Source organism: Callorhinchus milii, unplaced genomic scaffold, assembly GCF_018977255.1.
Source record: "Callorhinchus milii isolate IMCB2004 unplaced genomic scaffold, IMCB_Cmil_1.0 Scaffold12, whole genome shotgun sequence".
Classification (NCBI taxonomy): domain Eukaryota; kingdom Metazoa; phylum Chordata; class Chondrichthyes; order Chimaeriformes; family Callorhinchidae; genus Callorhinchus; species Callorhinchus milii.
The window spans coordinates 7,138,894-7,160,235 of record NW_024704753.1 but is presented as its reverse complement, the minus strand read 5'-3'; the positions used below and the strand labels follow the sequence as shown (position 1 = coordinate 7,160,235).

General features: G+C 38.8%; 1 protein-coding gene across 2 annotated transcripts in view; it reads left to right on the top strand.

Annotated features, from left to right (window-relative positions):
• synpra (synaptoporin a) overlaps positions 1–21,342 on the top strand; it is a 130,675-nt gene that overhangs the window by 94,621 nt on the left and 14,712 nt on the right. For both annotated transcript variants that reach the window (XM_042339634.1, XM_007895175.1), the window contains one exon: positions 12,747–12,945. In XM_042339634.1, the coding sequence (XP_042195568.1) occupies positions 12,747–12,945 (199 nt within the window). The remainder of the gene's footprint in view (positions 1–12,746; positions 12,946–21,342) is intronic.

Below are 21,342 nucleotides of genomic sequence, written 5' to 3'. Positions count from 1 at the left end.
TAATATTGTCCAAATCCTAAAAGTGAATTAAATCATTGAACTTAATTCCTAACATCTATCATTTTATGTGAGTGATATATGTGGATACTTTTAAAGTTGGAAATTACAATGTCTGTTTCTTTTAAATTGCCAAGAGAGTTCCAACCTTTTAGAATTGACATACAAAGAACATCAATCTGCTTTATGATGCATTAATACAATGAGAGTTTCCAAGAGGTCATTTGATTTGAATTAAGAGAACAATTCTCCATAATGCATGTATTATCTTAGTAGGTCATTGCATCAGTTGAAGTAATGATTGTTTCTTATGAGAGAAAGCTTTGATTTCTCAAGTGTGATCAATGATAACAAGGATGCTTATCTCCTATATAATTCCGCTTTGCAGTGAAACATTCACACAGTAGATTGGAGAGAAATTCTAAATGAGATATGGTTATGGTTGCAGTTGCAGTGCATTTTGAGAGCTATTTCATGAGTGTGAATGACTCGTAAATAACCAACACTTCAGAGTGCATGAATGATTTATCACTTGGGCCAATAGAAAAGTGCGGCTGCAATTTTTCCGCGGAATCCGCTACAAACCTGAATGAAGTTTCCTCGCGACCCCGGGCCCCTGTGCTGCTGCCGACTGATTATTCACCGTCACTGCGGGTGGGGCGGCTCCAGACACGCATGAGCAGTGCGGCAGGAGCGGGAAATGGGCTTCGCTCACCCCGAGTCTCCGCTGTTGTGAATGTCTGTGTGTCTCTCCCTTCTCTATATGTGTGAGTGTGTGTTTATCTCTGTGTCTGTGTGTCTCTCCTCTATAAGTGTGTGTGTCTGTGTTTGAGTGTCTCTGTGTGAATGTGTCTGTGTGTCTCCTCTGTCTGTATGTGTGTACGTGTTTGTGAGTATGTATGTCTGTCTGTAAGCGTGTGTGGCCGTGGTGTGTGTGTGTGTGTTTGTGCGACCTCCTGTAGCCCTGAAGTCAGGACTCTGGTGAGCAGTGCTGTTTTTTGGCAGATTTCTAGGCCTTCAAATTAGTATGGTGTAGACATGGACCATTCGGCCCTTTCGGCCTGTGCTGGTGTTCCTCCCCACCTCCCTCCCAAGTGGGCCACCAGGTTTTTGTTGAATTTTTTTTGCATCAATTTAATATATGTTATTTCTTCATGTTTAGTTTTTCTCAATGAAGTGAAAAAATGTACTTCATTAGTACAAATCAACGCCTTGCAATTTTCTGCAAAATTTGGCAAATTTTCCTGCAATTTTCTGCACAATTTGTCAAATTTCCCCACAAGTTTGGGTAAATATTTCCGCAATTTTCTATTTGCCCTACTGATGACATCCTTTAAAACCCAGGGAATAACTCTGGGTCAGCAAAGTGATGTTCTGTTTATTCTGTGGATTCTGGATTGTATTATGGAGGGTGGACTGAGAATTAGCCATTGTTACTTTGGTTTGCTGAGTTAATTATCTTGTCACTTGACTGTGTTATAGTTGCGAGCACCCACAGAATGAATACCATCTCTCCTAGGGTTTCTTTTAAACATGCAAAGGAATTTCTGACAGGTGGCACTGAGTGGCTTAATTGACTGTGTCAATTCTTTACATGACATTGACATCATTAAACTGGAATTTGCTAAAAATATACATTCGTAAAAATTAGAAATGTTAGCTGGAAGTCCTAAATAGGTGAGGCTGGTGGTATCCCCAATTCTTTCTTTTATCTCTGATAAATAATAAAGCAATGACTTACTCCTTTTATCTTTGATAAATAATAAAACAATAAATAATAAAAAAAATGTTGAAAGTACATGGCTTAGAATACAGCTGCATTACGAAACAGTTGGTATCAATTCTTTCTATATTGTGCTGAAATTGACACCATATATATATTTCTACCTTGATAATTTAAAATCTTTGGCAATAATACATGAAATATTTTGGAAAGAAGATCTGAGTGAGAACTCATTGGACTTCTGCCATATTTGGGGTATTTTGCCCCAAATGGTGCATAATTCAAAAAAACGTTCCAGCACTTGTCGTGTTGTTCTGCAGTAAATTTACCAAATCCAGCTGAGGTGGCATTTACAGTCTAATGTTTTTAATGTATATGTTAGCAAATGTGTTTTTTTCCCCAAACATTTCTCCTCCTGAGTGTAACACTTGTGCTTTCCTGCAGATCTCAATTTTGCTTTGATGCCATGAAAAGTCCATTTTTTTTAGCAATAGATTTTGCCTGAAATTTATTATAATATTTATTAGGATTATTGCACATTAAAATCGAGTAAATTAAGATTTCAAAATAATTAGGATCTCGGATATTACATGACGTTACTAGGTCTTGTATGATACTGCAACAATGCTATTGTATAGATCCACCGCTGCATTGTGCTTTTCAATGAGGTACTGGCTCTCTCTTGGCAGGAGATGTTTGTTCTTTACCATACATTTCAGGATAGACAACATAAGCTAATTCACAACTGGAATGGGTTGTCAAGAATGGTGTTTTAGGCCAGGAGCTGTTAAAACAAAACAGCTTAATGCTGTAATGAAAGGATAAGATCAAGTGAACTGAAGGAGCTCTTCATCTGAATCTCACTGTAACCTTGTAACTTCCAGTCAATGGGTGTATTTGAGTGTAAATACTGATTTCAGGGGAAACTACAGTGTACATGGCATGACAAGTTGACACACATCAAACACACCTTAAACAAATCATGTAAAAGGATTAAGCCGTCTGTTCATCAGACAGCAATGTATCTTAAATTTGTAGCTGTACAACAACTTTCATATACTTGCTGTCCCCATCCTGGTATGAGAAATATTGCCCATCTTTACAATCATCTTTTCTTCACAAAAATATTTTATGGTAGTTTGGTAAAATCCTGCGGATTCAGTTGCATGCAGCAGCTCATTATTTTTGATCTCAGTGATAGCGATGATTCAAAGGGTACAAAGCATTAACAAGACAAGAGTGAGAGAGAGAGCTCAAACATTAACAAGACAAGAGAGAGAGAGAGGGAGAGCTCAAGGATTACCAAGATAGTCTTGAGTAAAATTCACCCTTTGACAAAATCTAAATTTAAAAGGCAAGTCTTTATTCACATTCTGCTTTAAGATCCAAATCCTGCACCTGATGAGTCATTGGAGTCCCAAACATCTGGTTTGCAAAAAAAGACTACATTTAGCAAACTCAATAATGAAATCAACAGGATTCAGTCACATTTTTCCCAGAAGCCTATCTAGGAATATGTTGTTTTGGGAGGTTAGCTGCTACAAATTGATGAGATTAATTATGGGGCTATTACTAATACTCAATTTTGAATAAGAAAAACATGGATGGCTGTACAGGGCTCAACTGAGGAACCTACAAAATACAGTCACTGCACTTTACCGTAAATCCTGAGAGACTGCCTCCTGATGTAAAAGGCATTATATAAAGTGCATGGATTTATTATTATTATCATATTATTTTACTGTTAAAGAAGACATAAGGAGATTCTAACCTTGATGTTAAGGTTAACCTTGATATTAAAGATGTTAATGAAACTGGTTTCATTTACAGGTAAAGCCAGAAATCATTACTGACATAGTAACTCCACAAAACATTACCTGCACTTATAGATAATAGACAAAGACCATTTCACATGCTTTTGTCTGATGCAGACTTCAAATGGAAGAGTAAAATTAAATGCAGGTATGTTGAGAGCACACTTACCAAAGCTTTGCAAAGCTGCTCACTCCTCACAGATGACAGAAATACATTGGAGTCTATCATATGCCAATTGCTAACACTAGCAACTCTTTCATTACAAAATGNAAAAACCCATTACATAAGCGTGGATTTGATAGTTTGATGACATTGGTGATCTGCACACAATAGACCCCATTCTCATACATTTGCAGTGAATCCATGAGTTATGAGTTAGTGTTGCAAGAAATGCAACCCAAAGATCCTTTCAGACGTAATAGGTAATATTCTATAACCATGCTGAACAATTGCATCAAGTATCTTTGTAGTTAATCCATTATATCTGACAGAATTCATACTTTAAAGTGATCATGGCTTTAGAAAATGTTCAGGCTGATGTTACACGATTAATAATTAACTACCATCTGCTCAGAAAATAGACTTCTTCCTTTTCCAGATGGAAGGATTAGAAGATGGAATACTTTGACTACCTGATCTTCATTTACAGTGAGACAAGCCTGATGCTATAGTTCACTCTAACTGGAAAGATTCTTAATTGGCCTGGCATTGAAGCAAGAACAATTCTTATAACTTGTGAAACTCCAACCCCTCACATACTTGCCTAAGACACATTGAGACAAATCGCAAAAACTACATGCAAATAAGACAATAACCCCTGAAATCCTGTCACGATTCTGTGATGGTGCCCATGGATGTGTATGATTGGGTAAAAGCCATACATCAAAAGCCAATAATTCATAGTTATTGCCAGGTTCCAGTCCCAAGTGTGTTAAATCATTCCAACACATGGAAAGAGAAACCAGCTAATAGAGACATCCAAAAGAATAGAAACCAGAACTGGCTAAAAAAATTCACAAAAACAAACAACAAATTATATTTGGATAGCGCTTTTCACATCAGGAGCACGTCCCAAGGTACTGAAAGTCTGAATGTAAAATCATATTATATAAAGTAGGCTCTTCATCAAGCAACATTGCAGAGTAGGGTTAGGACAATTTTTCTCACCTTAAATATCTACATACAATTACATAGAATTACAAAGGAGTCCTGTAGCTCAGTGGTTAGAGCACTCGCCTCACAAGCGAGAGACCTGGGTTCGATTACCGGCAGGGCGAAACCTTGGGCAAGTTTGCTTATTCCACATGCCTGATAATAATCCCTCAAGAAACAAAAACAATTAATAAATTGGTCACTTCAATCCACGACTGTTTGTGGGACACTGCTGTGCGCAATTGGCTGCCGTGTTTCGCCCACAGATATACAGTTAATTCACTTTACAGTATATTCTGTGAAGCGCTTTGGGATGTCTAGAAAATTTGAAAAGCGATATATCAAATGCAAGGATTATTATTATTATAGAATGTCACATCTTAGAAAACGGCATTTGGCCCCACTAGTCGATACCAGTGTATATATGCCACAGGAGTCTCCACCCCTCTTAATCCCCTCTCCCATACCCATTCTCCCTTCTGTATGCATCAAGATTCCACTTTTCCACAATGTTTTAACATGGTGAGTAATTGAAGGCATTGGGGATTTAATCCAATTCTGAGGTTCACATGAAACGTATATAAAGCTAATACACAGTTAATGATGTCATCTGAAACCTTAAATTTGATCACTGATGGGTAATTCACTTCCAAGAATCTATTACTTTGATATGTATTTCACTTACAGGAATCCATTAGTTCAAGAGCTCGTAGTCCCAAATTAGTCCATGATAATTTTTTTATATTGTGGGGCCCATTATAAATTGATCGGTGTAGATTGTGATTTTGTGCCTTTAAAATCCCACTATCAAGTCGTAATGAAAGATGCCTATTTTAGTGTCAACTCAAGATCATATACTTCTATAACATGGGAGAATTCACACTCCCATAACATGAGAGACAAGTCACCATCAGACCAACCCGACACATCTCGATCTGGTTGCTTCACTATATGCTCATTTGTCATAATTGGGATCTCTGCTGAATGGTAGTTAGAACACATTTGTAAGCTATGAATTCCAGGATATAGGAATAATAGAGTGGAATAATTGCTTTTGCACAGCCTGCTACTCTTTTGGGAATATATGCATTTTACAGTCCATTTGGCAGACAGCAGAAGTATTTTTTATAATTCTAGCCAAAAGAACCAAAGTTGTCGATCTGTAATCAGTTCCAACCAGTCTGATTATACTGTTTTACAGGGCAATAAGGTTCTGGATAGAATGAGCCATCAAACTGTCACATTGCGACATTTGGAGTCATGATAATACATTTTTCTGCCAAATGCTCCACTGAAAATCATATCTCTGTGGCCATTCTTTCTCTCTCTCTCAAGTAATGAACGTACTGTACCTCATTGATCCAGTAGCAAAGAGCAGTTAGCTCAGTGATACCTATGCAACCAAACTCCTGTTGAGTCCAATGGTGAGTACATGTTCATTTTTAAGTGGTTCCCCTCATGGATGATTATTTACTGATCTTTAATGAAGGAGCTGGTCATTTCCTCTAAACGGGTAAATGCTGTAATAAAGTGTGTTCAATTTTGAATAGAACAAAAACGCCATGATAAATAAAGATGAATGGCTGTGAGGGATTTGTCTGAAGAAGTAATACAACATAAATCAAAATAAAACCCATAAGAATAATATTGACAATTTAAAGTCTAGGGCAGCTAAACTGAATATCTTTCAATGCCCACCAGCCATACAAGTACCCAGTGAATTAGCAGATGTATGTAGTGCATTAGGGTCACTGAGGCTCATACTATGGCTCAAGACCTAGGCAAACAGAGTGGGACATGCCCTGTGTTACTGTCTGAGTGGCTACCTGGATCTGCAGATGTCATATTATATGTGTGATGATATCTATTAAGCTCTTGTGAAAGAATGTCTGTTAAGATAATTGACTTAATGAGCTTGACCTGCTCTGCATAGCAACATCTGTTATATATGAAAGGATCCAGGCTAAAATAGTTCTGTATAATCAAAATTCCTTCAGAGTATAGAGACTAAAGCCCACATTCTGAGATTTTGATCACTGACCAAATGTTACCAGTTAATATTGCTGCTTCAACTTTCAGTGCAGTTTGTTGCTGAGACCAAGATGTACTCAGGTCCGTCACTGATAATGGTTTTATATGAATAGAAAGTCAGTGCATACACTTTATGAATCCAGTGATATCGGAGGAAGTGAAAGGACAGGAGCACAGCAATCAAAAACGTAATGTGTAATCAAAGTGCTGCTGTAAAAATTGATGAATAAAAATTTCCCCAAATCTGTACAATTTTTAACAATTCTGTACCTTCCTGTGATGATGCAAAACCAGGATTCATGTGTGTGCCAAATGTTTGGAAAAATTTCTGGAGCTTTTAATTAAATACATTTTTAAAACAAAACAGCAGGTTCTCTGCTAACTAGTCAAGTGCAATTTGTTTCATTAGAGTCTCTATTGAAGCAACAAGACCACAGAAACCAGCTTGCACGACATTATAAACCCCCTGTGAATTCACTCAGAGAATCCTTTCCAATTTTACATAGAATTGCATAAAACTTTGCAGCATGGAAACAGCCTATTCAGCCCATATTTAAGCCATCTCCAGTAAGCAATGACAGGGACATTTTTATTGCTGCCCTAGTGAGGTTCCTATTGATTTTACACAGGATAATTGTCTAACAAGAAAAGTTTATATTCTCCCCAATGGACTACCAATAGCAGCTGAACATCTCTACCTCATGGATTATTTAATTCCCCCAAGAACTCTTTATTGATTACACTGCTGAGAAATAATTGGGGGTATTCAGCCCAGCGCCTTGGGACATCCTCCCGACGTGAAAGGCGCTTCACAAATGTAATTTTGTTGATATCTAATCCATTGTTTTTACTTCACTGGAGCCGCCACCTCTCCTTATCCCCTCTCCTATATCATTCTCTATCAAAATATCAAAATTAGTAACAAAATGGTCTCTGTCTGCTCCAAATTTTCATATGGAGTGGATGGAATGAATGAGTGAATGGTTCTTCCTTCAAGTTGTAGGTAGATCGCTAGGATTACCCCTAATCATTTCTTAGCAGTAACTGGTTGTAATCAATAAATAGTTATTGGGTGAATTAAATAATCCATGAGGTAGAGATGTCCACCAGGAAGAATATAATTTTTTCTTGTTAGACAATTATCCTGTATGAAATCAATAGGAACCTCACCAAGGCAGCAATAAAAACGTCCCTGTCATTGATTAGAGATGGCTTAGAGATGCCTAGTATTAGAGATGTCTTCCAGTAACAATCATGTAACTTCCCAGCAGTTGATCAAATGGAGGCAAGGGGAAATGTTCCTGAGTCACATTGCATTCCAATTCTGGGAACATTTCTTAACTACTCCAACATAATTCCTTTAATTTCACTTGTACGTTTTTTAATGAAACAGTTTGCCATGTTCTTTCGGTAATAGACACTCATATTTCATGCTTTCTATAGCTTCAAGGGTATCTTCCGCACTTAAGTGTTGCATTGTCAAAGAAGGAGGGAATTAACAAAGAGTGTAAAACCTATGTTATTGCAGATTCTGAATGTCTTGATACTGTAGACCTATTGCAGTGTTTTTCAAAGCATATGGCGTGTAAATAATGCAGGCAAGGATGATATCATTTAAAAGAGTATTGTTTTTTTGCTGTTCTTCCTCTGATAATTTGAAACTTAGTGGTCCTGTTCGCATTACAATTAATTGAGATCCTCCAGAGATTAGATTGTATATGCAAAATGAGATTAAAATGAACTACTTGAAATTGTCTATTTTAATAATTAATTACTAAATCCCATGTCACCTCTTATTTTCTCCTCTTGTCAGTTGCTATGGATATATAAAGAATTGTCATTGTGAAAGATTGTGAGTTCCCAATCAATGAACTGAGAAAATAAATTCAAGCCCAGTGCTTTAGCCACTTGTGCCCCATTTTATCCACTGGGCTGAATAAGCGTAAGCACTGACTAGTGCTGAGGTGCAATTTCATGAATCTTGGTCACTCCTCACCACATTCTTAATGTCATAATGTCTTAATACAAGGTTATTTAGAACTAAAGTCAGGAAGCATTTTTTTTCACGTGAAGATGTGCTATAAGAACATAAGAATTAGGAGCAGGAGTATGTCATTCGGCCCCTCGAGCCTGCCCCTATACTTTTCCCCAGAAACATGAAGAGGTGGAATCAATAAGGATGTTTTAAAGAGAGATGGACAGGCACTTGGCTAGTGAAGGCATTAAGGGGTATGGGGATTAAAAGATCCGCCAAGATCTAATAAATTGGTGGAACCGGTTTGCTGGGCTGAATGGCTTCCTTCTGTTCTTGTGTTCCTAATGATCGTTTGCAAGCTGGTTAACCATAGGAAACATTACAGCTGAGGCCAGACTGTCCTTACTTAATGCATTCACAGATGCATGTACATATTCCAGAGGGAAGAGGAGGGTCACTTTGAAAGTGATCAGGAATAAGAGCCATGGTTAATATTTCCCTCCCTTGCCCATGCAGGATGCAAACTTTTCTCATCTCTAAGCCTAATTGTGCATAACCATGGAATTTACCAAATAAACCATCAGGGAAGCTATCTCTCCCCTTTTTAAATTGAATTTCAATATTTTCCCCTCCAGAGAAGAGAGATTGTTCCAGTATAAAATTGGATCACTTAGTGTCACAATTAGCTCCCAGTGCTGAAAAGTAGTTCAATAAAGAAGTGGCATTGGATTACTCAAAACATTCACAGCTGTTGCACAACATTTAACAATAATGTTACATTAAAAAAGATATACCTGAGAAACGTAACATTCTAATCATTTCAATAGTTTTCTTGTTTAACCCAATGAAGCTGTTTGTAAATTATTAATTTTTAGCTCTAGCATCATTTCACAAAACGTTGGCAAGCCATCATTGATGTGTTCTTTACCTCTTTACGTTTGTGATTTAACAAGATACATCAACTATAATTATTCTAAATGTACTTATAGCTTTCAGCTAATGGTTAATATTTCAGCCCTTACTCATTGTGGACAGCTGCCGATTATTTAAAATTATTATTTAACTGATTAAATTGTGCAATTTCCATGAAAAAAACTGAAGACATGGCTGGAGCTTAATACTGAAACAATATTACCCTGAGGGGATAGAGGCAAATAGAGTCTCTTTAAGGCTGAGCTAGCCCCTATGTTCCCATGGAGAAATACATGGTTTTATTAAATTAAGCAATACTGCAAAGCACCCTCATCCTGGGGTCACCAAGCCTTGGCACTTGTCAACCTCCTCCTCTTCAGGATTAGGCAACAAATGTGCATCCATCTGGGGAGAGAGTGCCATCTCATACAACAACAACTTGCATTTATATTGCACCCTTCACACCATATGGCATCTCAGAGCAGCTCCAGACAAGACATATAGAAAATGTACATAGTTTGGTTTGGAGACTCCTAAGCATTTTTTTGGAAAATATATATTTATTTGTAAATATAATATTTGGTACAACAGAAATTCAAAACAAACACATCTTCTGCTACAATTTTTTCCATTTCTCCCAATACAAAAAACATTCCGTTGTTTACGGTACATTCTTTCACCCCACGTAGGTTATGCACATGTTTTTTGGAACGTGGAGACTCTTCAGCATGGTGATGAGTTTCTGCATGTGTCAGACACCTGTTGGACCAAAAACAAGTACACTGAAGAACCCTATGGTATCAAGACTCACCCTATAGTTACTGTCAGTTTGGAAGTTCATTTGGATTTTGTGTGATAATCTAGCCCCTGAATGAATGATAGGCATTTCACTGGGCTCAAATATAATGGTACTAAACAACTTGTTATGTATTTAATGTTCATTAAATAACATTATCACATTGACTGCTAGAACTCAATGCATCACTATTAATACCCAGGCACATACAATGCATATTGTGGCTGTCAAATGTGTCTACACATCTGCATTGGTGTTCCAGCTTTCAAAGTAAGATAACCTGAGTACACAGAGATATTTATTTACTGTTGCATTGTCCAGCATCCTGAAGGGACAGGTGCACATTGGGAGCTAACTACAGAGTGCTTCTGGGGTGTTTTGTCAGCTCTAGCTGTAACACTGGAAGCAGCACAACACACTATTATTAGACTACAGTACGAGTTTGGCATATACTAGCAGCACAGCCAGAACAGATTAGATGGCTGTGGATGAAGGTTTTCATGTTGAATTTATTTACTAAAATTACCATTATATACAAGAAACATCCAGGTGATGTAATTTGCTCAAGAGCTAAGAACCAAAAATCGACTCTGAGATGAGATTGAAACATATCCACTTTAACGTCGTCGTTTTAGTGGAAACACGTAATATAAAAATGTGTAAATGAAGAGGGGGAAATATGTCAGTAGAATCTGGGCAAAAGTATCATTCACACACGTATATTTGTGAACCCACGCTTTGCAGCAGTGAAAGGTAGTCCCTATGTTTGTATGCACTTGATCAGACAATTTTAGAGACAAATGATTTGTAATGCTCATGGTGGAAATCTGTAATCACGAGAAAGGTTTGGATGAAAAGGACTCTTTCATCTTAATTATTTTATCTTAACTATTCAGAATACCTACAAAGCATCACGTTCCTTTTTTTTTAATGAGTCCTTGGAAATATTACGTTATAAAGACCATGGTAGAATGGGTTAGTTACTGAAGTGTTCCTGTTATGCCTGAATTCCTGAATGGCTTTTCATTGGTCGTTTTATAGAAATGATACTCATACTTCTGTAGTGTGGGCAGAAAAGGTGAGAGTTGACTGATTGGTGGATCGTTTTCTTTTCATTTTAACTGAAATTGTGCATGAATCATGTTTAGATACTGAATGGGTCTGACGACACAACAATACTTACAAAGGAAATGTCCAATTAAAATCCAAATCCATTTCAAATGGTGCAGTACCGATTTTAGTAACCAACCGTTTTTAATGTTCTGTATTCAATTGCAACTTACTTTTCCTGTTATATGAATTGGCCGATCTCTGGTTCATATTCTGTGTTACTTATTATGCTTCCAGAATGTTGATTATGTGCCTTTTAGAAGCAGTAAAATGCATTGAAGATTAAGAACAAATCCCATTTTGTACATGAATTATTTTGTCACCACATTATTACTTCAAAAAGAAATTCACGGTTATAAAGATATTTACAAAATGCACAATGAGACTGGGTTAGTATAGCCTATCCCATTTGTTTTGGTCATTACCTTAGATTCAAATTAAAATCCTTGGAATTTGAGATACACACTTGAATTTAGAGCCAATTCAAGGTACACTTTACCCAGGAATATAAAAACAACTTACATTTGTAAATTTGCCCTTCACGTCGGGAGCAAGTTCGAAGGCGCTGGATAGTCAACTTTGGACCCCAGCAGGGAGTTGGGATCAGGAGAGGTGGAGGGCAGGGAGGGCAAGGGTAGAAGAGTGCCTAAAGCTGTGGTCAAATAGGAGGGTCTTGAGACTTGGTTTGAAGAAGGTAAGGGAAGGAGCAAAGGACTGTGGGATGGAGTTTCAAAGGATAAGGGCTGAAGGTCCGACCACTGATGGTGGTTGGGCCGGGCAGGGGATATGGAGCACACAGCCTGCTGAGCAGAGGATTGGAGCAGTGGAGCCAGGTGAGGGTGAGAGTGATAGGATCACAGAGCCTGGTGCAGTGGAGGACACAAGCTGCAGAGTTCTAGATGTTCTGCACCTTATGGAGGGAAGAGTTGGAAACACCCACATGCAAGGAGTTAGCATAGTCGAGCCTAGATGTTGATACATCTAGGCGTAGTCAAGTATAGATGTAACTTTGAAATAATATCTCAAGAAATATTAGATAATGCAATCTTCATTTCTAATAAATTTCGGTTCTAATGAAGGGTTTCCATTGAAGTAATGTTCACGCTAGATTGTACTTATAATTTGTTTGAAGAACTTTACAGTGTAATAAAAGCAAAAATCAGAAATATCATTCAAACCACTGTTTTCACAACAATATTCAAGCAAACTTTAATACTTTAAATGTGCACTTCCAGGTTACACCAAGTGTATTTTGATGCACCCACCTGTGAAGGAAAAAAACAGGAGCGGCTGTTTCTGATAGGAGACTACTCTTCATCCGCAGAGTTCTTCGTCACCGTTGCAGTCTTTGCATTTCTTTACTCTCTGGCAGCTACCGTGGTTTATATTTTCTTCCAGAACAAATATCGTGAAAACAACAGAGGACCTCTAATTGTAAGTGAATGCGCACCTCTGCTGTTTAAAAAAACGTCTTATTCTTTCTTCCATTATAATATGCTGAGTTTATTCAGTCTATTTTAGCTCCTCAGAAATCATTCAAAGTGTTTAGCAAACACAACAGAATCACAATAAAGCAAATGCCTTGAATGAGATCTCTCATCCGTGGTTTCAGAAGATTTTGGTTAATTCCATGGACCCTTGGGAATATTTTTAAATTTTGAAATAATATCTCAAGAAATTTTAGATAATGATGGCAGTCAAATGTGTTAGTTAATTTGAACATCAAGAACATAAGAAATGCTAGACGAAAAAAGACTCAAGGTCCATCTAGTTCGCCTTCCACCTTCCTGGCGGTCGCATGCACGTATGTCCCAAACTACCTATGTACCATAATATTATTTCCTAAAAGAAAACTATCTCATCTGTGTTTAAAAGAATCACACTTCCTGCTTCAACTGTCTCCCTAGAGAGCCTGTTCCACAGATTTATTATTTGCTCACTGCAATAGTATTTGCATAGTTTTGTTCTGAATTTACCCCCCTTCAATCGCAGGCCGTGTCTTCTGGTTCTACTATTCTGGATAAGTTGAAACAGCCATGATCTATATATATCTACATATATCCACAAATATACAGTCAATTCACTTTACAGTATATTCTGCGAAGCACTTTGAGACGTCTAGAAGATGTGAAAAGCACTATGTCAAATGCAAAGATTTTTATTATATTCATATATTGTCTTGCCCCTTTAGAATCTTAAAGACAGCAATCATGTCTCAATCTTCTCTTTTCCAGCGTGAACGTGCCCAATTTACTTAGTTGCTCCTCATAGTCCAGTCCTTCCATTCCCTCAATCATTTTGGTTGCCCTCCTCTGTGTCTTCTAAATTTCTCCAATATTCTTTTTGTACGGCGGCGACCAGAACTGTACACAGTATCTAAGTATGGTCTCACCGATGATGTATACAGTGACAGAATTACCCCACTATTTTGGCTTGCTATTGATCTTTTGACACATCCCAACATCTGGTTTGCTTCACTCACTACCACAGAGCATTGTTGGGAGAGCTTCAATTTACTGTCAATCAGGAACCCCAGGTCCTTTTCATTTTCCATACATATTATTTTCCTTCTGTTCAAATAATAGTCCCTTCCAGGATTTTTTATCCCCATGTGAAGTACTTTACATTTCTCCAAATTGAATTTCATCTGCCACCGATCTGCCCAATTCTCAAGTATGTTCAGATCCTCTTGTGACCTATCTTATTCAGCTTCACAATCTACCATTTTAATTTGGTCAGTAATTCATTAGGAGCAGGAGTTAAACTCTGGCTAACCAATGATTGTTTTGTTGTATAGGAGATACCAAACAATAACTTGCATTTATACAGTGCCATTTATGCAAGATAATGCCTCAGAGTGCTTCACAGTGATATACTTGGATGCCAAGCAAGGAAACAGACACTCAGAGTTAATGTATTATTCTCATTCTTGTTGTCTTATAATTTGTTTCTTTCCTAAAGAATTCCTCAATTAAACTGGACAATAGAATCATAGAATCATAGAATCGTACAGCACAAAAAGAGGCCATTCGGCCCATCGAGTCTGTGCCGGCTCTTTGATTAGAGCAATTAATGTCAATCCCACTCCCCAGCCCTTTCCCCGTAACCCTGCAAACCCGTCCTCCTCAAATACCCATTCACCGTGTTTTTAAAAGTAGTTATTGAATCGGCCTCGACCACCCTTTCAGGCAATGCGTTCCAGATTTGAACAACTCGTGGCGTGAAAAAATTTCTTCTCACCTCCCCTCTGCTTCTTTTAGAGACTATTTTGAATCTGTGATCTCGAGTCACCGACACACCCACCAGTGGAAACAGTTTTTTCCTTTCTAACCTATCAAATCCCCTCATGATTTTGAAGACCTCTATTAGGTCTCTTTGTAACCGTCTCTGCTCCAATGAGAAAAATCCTATCCTCTCGAGCCTTTCCTCATAATCAAGGTCCCTCATTCCTGGTACCATCCTCGTAAATCTCCTCTGCACCCTTTCCAATGCCTTAACATCCTTCCTATAGTGTGGTGCCCAGAACTGGGCGCAGTATTCTAACTGAGGCCTAACCAGTGTTTTATATAGGTTAATCATAACCTCCTGACTCTTGTACTCTATGCCCCTATTTATAAAGCCTAGTATCCCATATGCCCTTTTTACAGCTTTATCTACCTGTCCTGCCACCTTCAAGGATTCATTTACCTGAACCCACAGGTCTGTCTGTTCCTTCACCCCCCTTAAGATTGTATTACCAGCCTATATTGCCGCCCCTCATTCTTTCTACCAAAATGCATTACCTCTCATTTTTCCACATTGAAACTCATCTGCCATGTGTCTGCCCATTTTACCATTCTGTCTATGTCTTCCTGCAGTTGGCTCCTATCCTTCTCACTGTTTACTATCCTACCTAACTTTGTGTCGTCCGCAATCTTGGAAATGATACTTGCTATACCCAAGTCCAGATCATTTATGTATATTAAGAAGAGCAGTGGTCCTAATACCAATCCCTGGGGAACACCACTGTACACTTCCTTCCAGTCAGAAAAGCAGCCGTTCACCACAACTCTCTGCTTTCTGTCTCCCGGCCAGTTCTGGATCCATGCTGCCACTCTCCCTTTTATACTATGGGCTTCTATCTTTCTTACAAGTCTTTCATGTGGCACTTTGTCAAATGCCTTTTGAAAGTCCATATAAACAAGCATCACTAAGTGCCTCAAAAGACCATAACAATCCACAGGAATATATATATATATACACACGGGAGAGGCCATTCAGCCTATCAAGCTTGTTCTTCCAGGTTATTACATTTTGATGGATTCTTTAGTCCCACTTCCCAGGCCTTTCACCATAGCCCTTAGTACTTCTGCTACCCAAGCATTTGTTTATGTCTCTCTTTTAAATATTCTTTATAACATTCTGTGGCAGCACATTATGAAATGGTGCCACATCTCCACAATCCTTTATGTAAAGACGTGCTTCCTGACCTCAGTTCTAACCATCATAGTCCTGATCTTAAGGCTTTGCCCCCTTATGAAGGGAAGCAACGCCGACAATTTAACATGCCAATCCCTTTTATTATTTTAACCACCTCCTTTCTGTTATTTTGTTTCAAAACCTGGTTCATGAACAACAACTAAGCAGTGAATATATGCAGAATAAGTCCACATCAGATATTGTGTGGAGCAATGGTAATGTTCTCATTGAGATGATGCCACTTAAATTATGCAGCGTTAACATATAATTTCAGTATGTGACAGAAGTTAAAAATAATTACATAGGACAGTCCTAAACCTCTTGTAATCAGTAGTTCTGGGTGGCATTCTCTGTGCCAGCAGCTGCCGAAACTGCAGTGATAGGATTATAATTATGAAAAAAATAACATTGCAGAATGTGAAGCAAAGTAAGAATTCTTTCTAACGCTTGTCACTTATTGTATATATAATTATTCCGAGTTTATGCTAATTTCTTTATAACTTCTTTCTTTCTAGTAAGTTTGTACCTTTTTTTATTTCCTTTCTTATTCATAGTTACAAGAGTGAGAGAAGAGTTTGGGAGATTTTTTTTAAAAAACATGAGATGTCGGGATGTGGAATGCTCTACCAAGTAAGGTGGTAGAGGCAGAGTCCATTGTAGGTTTCAAGAGGAAAGTGAACAGATATATAAAAGGCAGAGGCTTGAAAGAGAATGGGGATTGGGCGGGGCAGTGGGATGAGAGCCCGTGCAGATGTGATGAGCTGAATGGCCTCCTTCTACACTGTGGATTTCTAGGATTCTATGATTCTATGCTGAGGGAAGGAATGAACCAATTTGGCTGTGTTTTCAGTGTAGAAAACTATCAGTCCATTAGATTGATAAATAAAGATTTTGGAGTTACTCTAAAGCAAAACAAATAAAATTAATTGGGAAACAGAATGAAATTGTTTGGAAGATCTTTTTCTATTGGCCTAATTTTTAAGCCAGTATCTGGATTGAATCTCCACTTGCTCACTTAACAAGCCCACAGAGTCAGTGTTAAATGTGCAGAGCCTGTGAGTAAAACCATTCACTGCATGTGGGGAGTAAAGGCATGTTTCAATTTTAATCCTATTTTCTGTCCATTACATCATATACCGACTGCATTTCTCCTCTCCCACTATTTTTACAATAATAAACCTTGCATTGATATAGAATTTTTTATGTCTCAAAAAGTTTCACAGGATGTTTTCTGTTAAGTGTAGTAATTGTGTATTTTGTAGGCGAATGCAGCAGCCAATTTGCACTCAGCAATGTCGCACAAACAGCCATGAAGAGAATGAACAATTTTATCTGGGGGGATTATTGGCCAGGACACCAGCAGAAACTCCCTTCTCTTCTTAAACTGTGCCTTGGGATCTTTAATATCTATCTGATCTTTACTATCCACCAGGCAGATGGGACCTTGGTTTAGCATCCCATCTGAACGACAGATTTCACATTTTTAGCTTGTGTTGTTCCCCAAATCATCTTGTTTTATTTTCAGTGCTCAAAAAGAAACCAATTCTTTATTATTTAATTTAACAGAAAGAAACATTTTCTATGTTGGTTTCTCCCCATGTACTACTTAACATTTCTGAAGGTAAGCAGAGATGCAAACAATTCTCAAAGCTTTGCAAAATGTTTGCAGTCTTCAAACTGGAGATGTGCAAAAGCTGTGACTCACCTTCTGATTCATTTTCTTTTCCTCCCTCTGGGGTATTGCCTTGCCTTTCAGCCCGTGACTCCCCGCATCATGTAGCTGAAACTTGGGATTTGCTAATGGGGAAGAACGCATGTCAAATAATTTTGGAGCTCACCTTATCCGAGGGCCAGTGCCTTTAGAAGATTGTCTCTGACTGTTTTTTGAATAAGCATCTCTCCTGCCTTGGCTCTTTGAGACATCAGATTTATAAAGTGCTGGTCCCAGGATAAATTATACAGATAGTGCATTTATTAATCACACCAAACCTCTTGACCTCATTACCCAATATGACGGGATCTTAAAGAGTATGACAAACTGGCGACAATGTAGGACAGTGTGCAATGTGTGCAATTTGTGTTTCAGTGTTTTTTTATCACACTCTGTTATCTTACAGAAATGGCAAATAGCCATTTTGCAAAAATAAGACAGATTTCGATATTTGTAACCAGAACTCACGCTTGGCATTTCATATCCCATTTACAAATATCGCAAATTAAGATTCCAGTACCAGGTATTATCTCAATCATTACAGAGAGATATTAGTCTATTCTCCTTGTTTCTCTTGTATTACTTACTCAAGCCTTTCTGTTCAATTTCAAACATTAGAACGGTAGAAAGTAATCATTACAACAGTGTAAGCCATCCTAGTCAGACAACAACAACTTGCATTTATATAGCACCCTCCACGCAGGGTAGCGTCTCAGAGCGCTTAACAGTGGCAGAGCCTGACTCCGAGCCAGGGCGAGCGGGGAGGTAAGTACGTTTGAACAGGAAAGTTTTCAGGTGGGACTTGAAAGAAGGGAGAGAGGGGACAAGGCAGAGGGATTGAGGGAGAGTGTTCCAGAGTTTTGAGGCACAGTGACTGAAAGCACGACCTCCGATGGTGGGGCGGAGGGTGCGAGGGATGAGCAGGAGGCCGGTGCCAGTCGAGTGGAGGCGCCGGGTGGTGAATTGGGGAGTGAGGAGGTCAGAGAGGAAGGGAAGTGCCAAGGAGTGAATGGATTTGAACACGAGTGTGAGGATCTTGAAGTCAATCCATTCGGTGATGGGGAGCCATTGGAGCCTGGCCAGAACTGGTGAGATGTGAGTATTGGGGTTTGGTCCGAGTCAGTATGCAGGCGGCAGAGTTTTGAATGAGCTGGATCTTGTGAATGGTGGAGCTGAGGAGTGAGCTGCAGTAATCCAAGTGGGAGGTGACACACACATGCACAAGGGTTTCGGCTACATTTGGGGTAAGATACGATCGGAGGCGGGTAATGTGGCGGAGGTGGAAGAAGGCGTCTGGTCAGGGACCAGATGTGGGGGACGAAGGACAGCTAGGGGTCGAACCAGATACCTAGGTTGTGCACTAGTTTGGTGAGTCTGAAGGAGAGCCCAGGGAGGTTGAGGAGTTTAGATCCACAGGAGTGAAGACGTTGGCGTCCGTCTTGGCCATATTCAGCTGCAAGAAGTTTACACTCATCGAGGCCTTGAGTCTACCAGACAAGATGATAGAACATCGGCGGACCTGGAGTTGGTACTGGAGGAGGCAAAGTAGATTTGTGTGTCATCCGCATACATGTGGAAGTTTACCCATGTCTGCGAATAACATTACCTAGAGGTAGCATATAGATAAGGAAAAGAAGAGGGCCAAGGATGGAGCCCTGGGGTACCCTGCGGGTGACCAGGCAGGGCGGGAGGAGAAATCATTTGCTGAGATGAAATAGAGGTGGTTGGTTAAGTAGGACAGGGGAGGGTAAACGTTGGGCGAGTTTCCTTACTCCACACGCCTCTGTTTACCAAGCAGTAAGTAGGAACCCAGTTGTTAGTTGATTGGCGGATTGCTTCTCTGGGGGAAATTATTCCATCCAAAAAAAATAACAATTTGGTCATTCAATCCACGACTGTTTGTGGGACACTGCTGTGCGCAATTGGCTCCCGGGTTTTGCCCACAAAATATACAGTCAATTCACTTTACAGTATATTCTGTGAAGCGCTTTGAGATGTCCAGAAGGTATGAAAAGTGCTATATCAAATCCATAGAATGAGCTTTGCGACGTCTCGAATGATATGATAAGGTACGATATCAAATGCAAGGATTATTATTGGTTTGTGCCTCATTTGGTACATAGAGCTAACTCAGCCTCCATCTGGCCCTCTGTAACTACTATTTATTCTCTTCTGATATCGGCAGCCAACATCACAAAACGTACTGTATAAACATTTAATGCAAAGACAACCAACACAGTGAACAGAGTGACATTTCACTGCATTTCAGTTGATATTTTAGCATACGTACTGTGCAAATGTTCAAGCATTGGAAGATCAAATATAAAGACCTTAAATCAGAATTCTAGTTAACTTTATTGTACAGCCTATTAAACCCCATGAGCAAAGGAAATTGTATTTTAAAGCAACATGCTATTAAAAAGTCACATCTTAAATATAGTTCAAGTAGGCCCATTAAATGATGTTTAATATACACTTTGAAGTCAATTTCCATTTCATAGATAAGTGACCCTATTTAAATTTCAGTAGCTTTTTTTAAGCTATCTTTGAGTTTTGAGCATTCCTTCATTTTGATGTCGATAAGGCAATCCTTGTGCAGTTCAGCTCTGGGTTGCTGGTTCCGGCGAAAACCTCCAGCTCTTCATTATTTGAGTCCGGAAAATACAGGCTAATCAGCACGAAACCTCTCAAGTTTGGTAGGTGCTAAATCCAGGCACCAGTATAGGAAACAACTGCAGTGTTTCCTAGCAATAACAACTTGTCCTGTCAGCTGACTCACATCAACAACGATAACAAAAAATTGCATTTATACACCGCACATTTCCCTCCAGTCAGAAAAACAACCGTTCACCACCACTCTCTGCTTTCTGTCTCACAGCCAGTTCTGTATCCATTCTGCCACTGTCCCTTTAATACCGTGGGCTTCTATTTTGCTTACAAGTCTCTTATGTGGCATTTTATTAAACCCCTTTTGAAAATCCATATAAACTACATCAACTGCACTACCTTCATCCACCCTCTCCATTACTTCATCAAAAACCTCTTATCAGGTTTGTGAGACACAATTTGCCTTTAACAAATCTGGTTTGGCTGTCCTTTATCAACCCATATTTTCTAAGTGAAAATTTATATTATAGTCTCTATAAGTTTCCCCACTACTGTCATTAGGCTGGCTGGCCTGTAGTTCCCAGGTTTATCCCACCCTACCTTTGATTAATCTTTTATTCTTTATATGCTTATAAAATAACTTAAGGTTCCCTTTTATGTTACCTGCTAATCTTTTCTGATACAATCTTCTTTGCCCCTCTTATTTTCTTTTTCATTTATCCTCTGTACTTTCTATATTCTATTTCTATATTCTATTTGATTATCTTCTGTATTTTGGACCTGACATTTATCACAAGCCTCCTTTTTCTGTTTTATTTTAATCACTATTTCCTTAGTCATCCAGGTTTGGATGCCCTACCTTTCCCCTTTGTGGGAATGTATTTGCTCTGTCCCTGAACAACCTCCACCTTGAAGGCTTCCCATTGCTCGTTAGCTGTTTTACCTGCCAATCATTCTTTCCAGTCCACCTTGGCTCGGTCTCTTTTTAACTCACTGAAATTAGCCCTTTTCCAGTTGAGCAATCCCTTTGATTGTTCCTTGTCCCTTTCCATAAG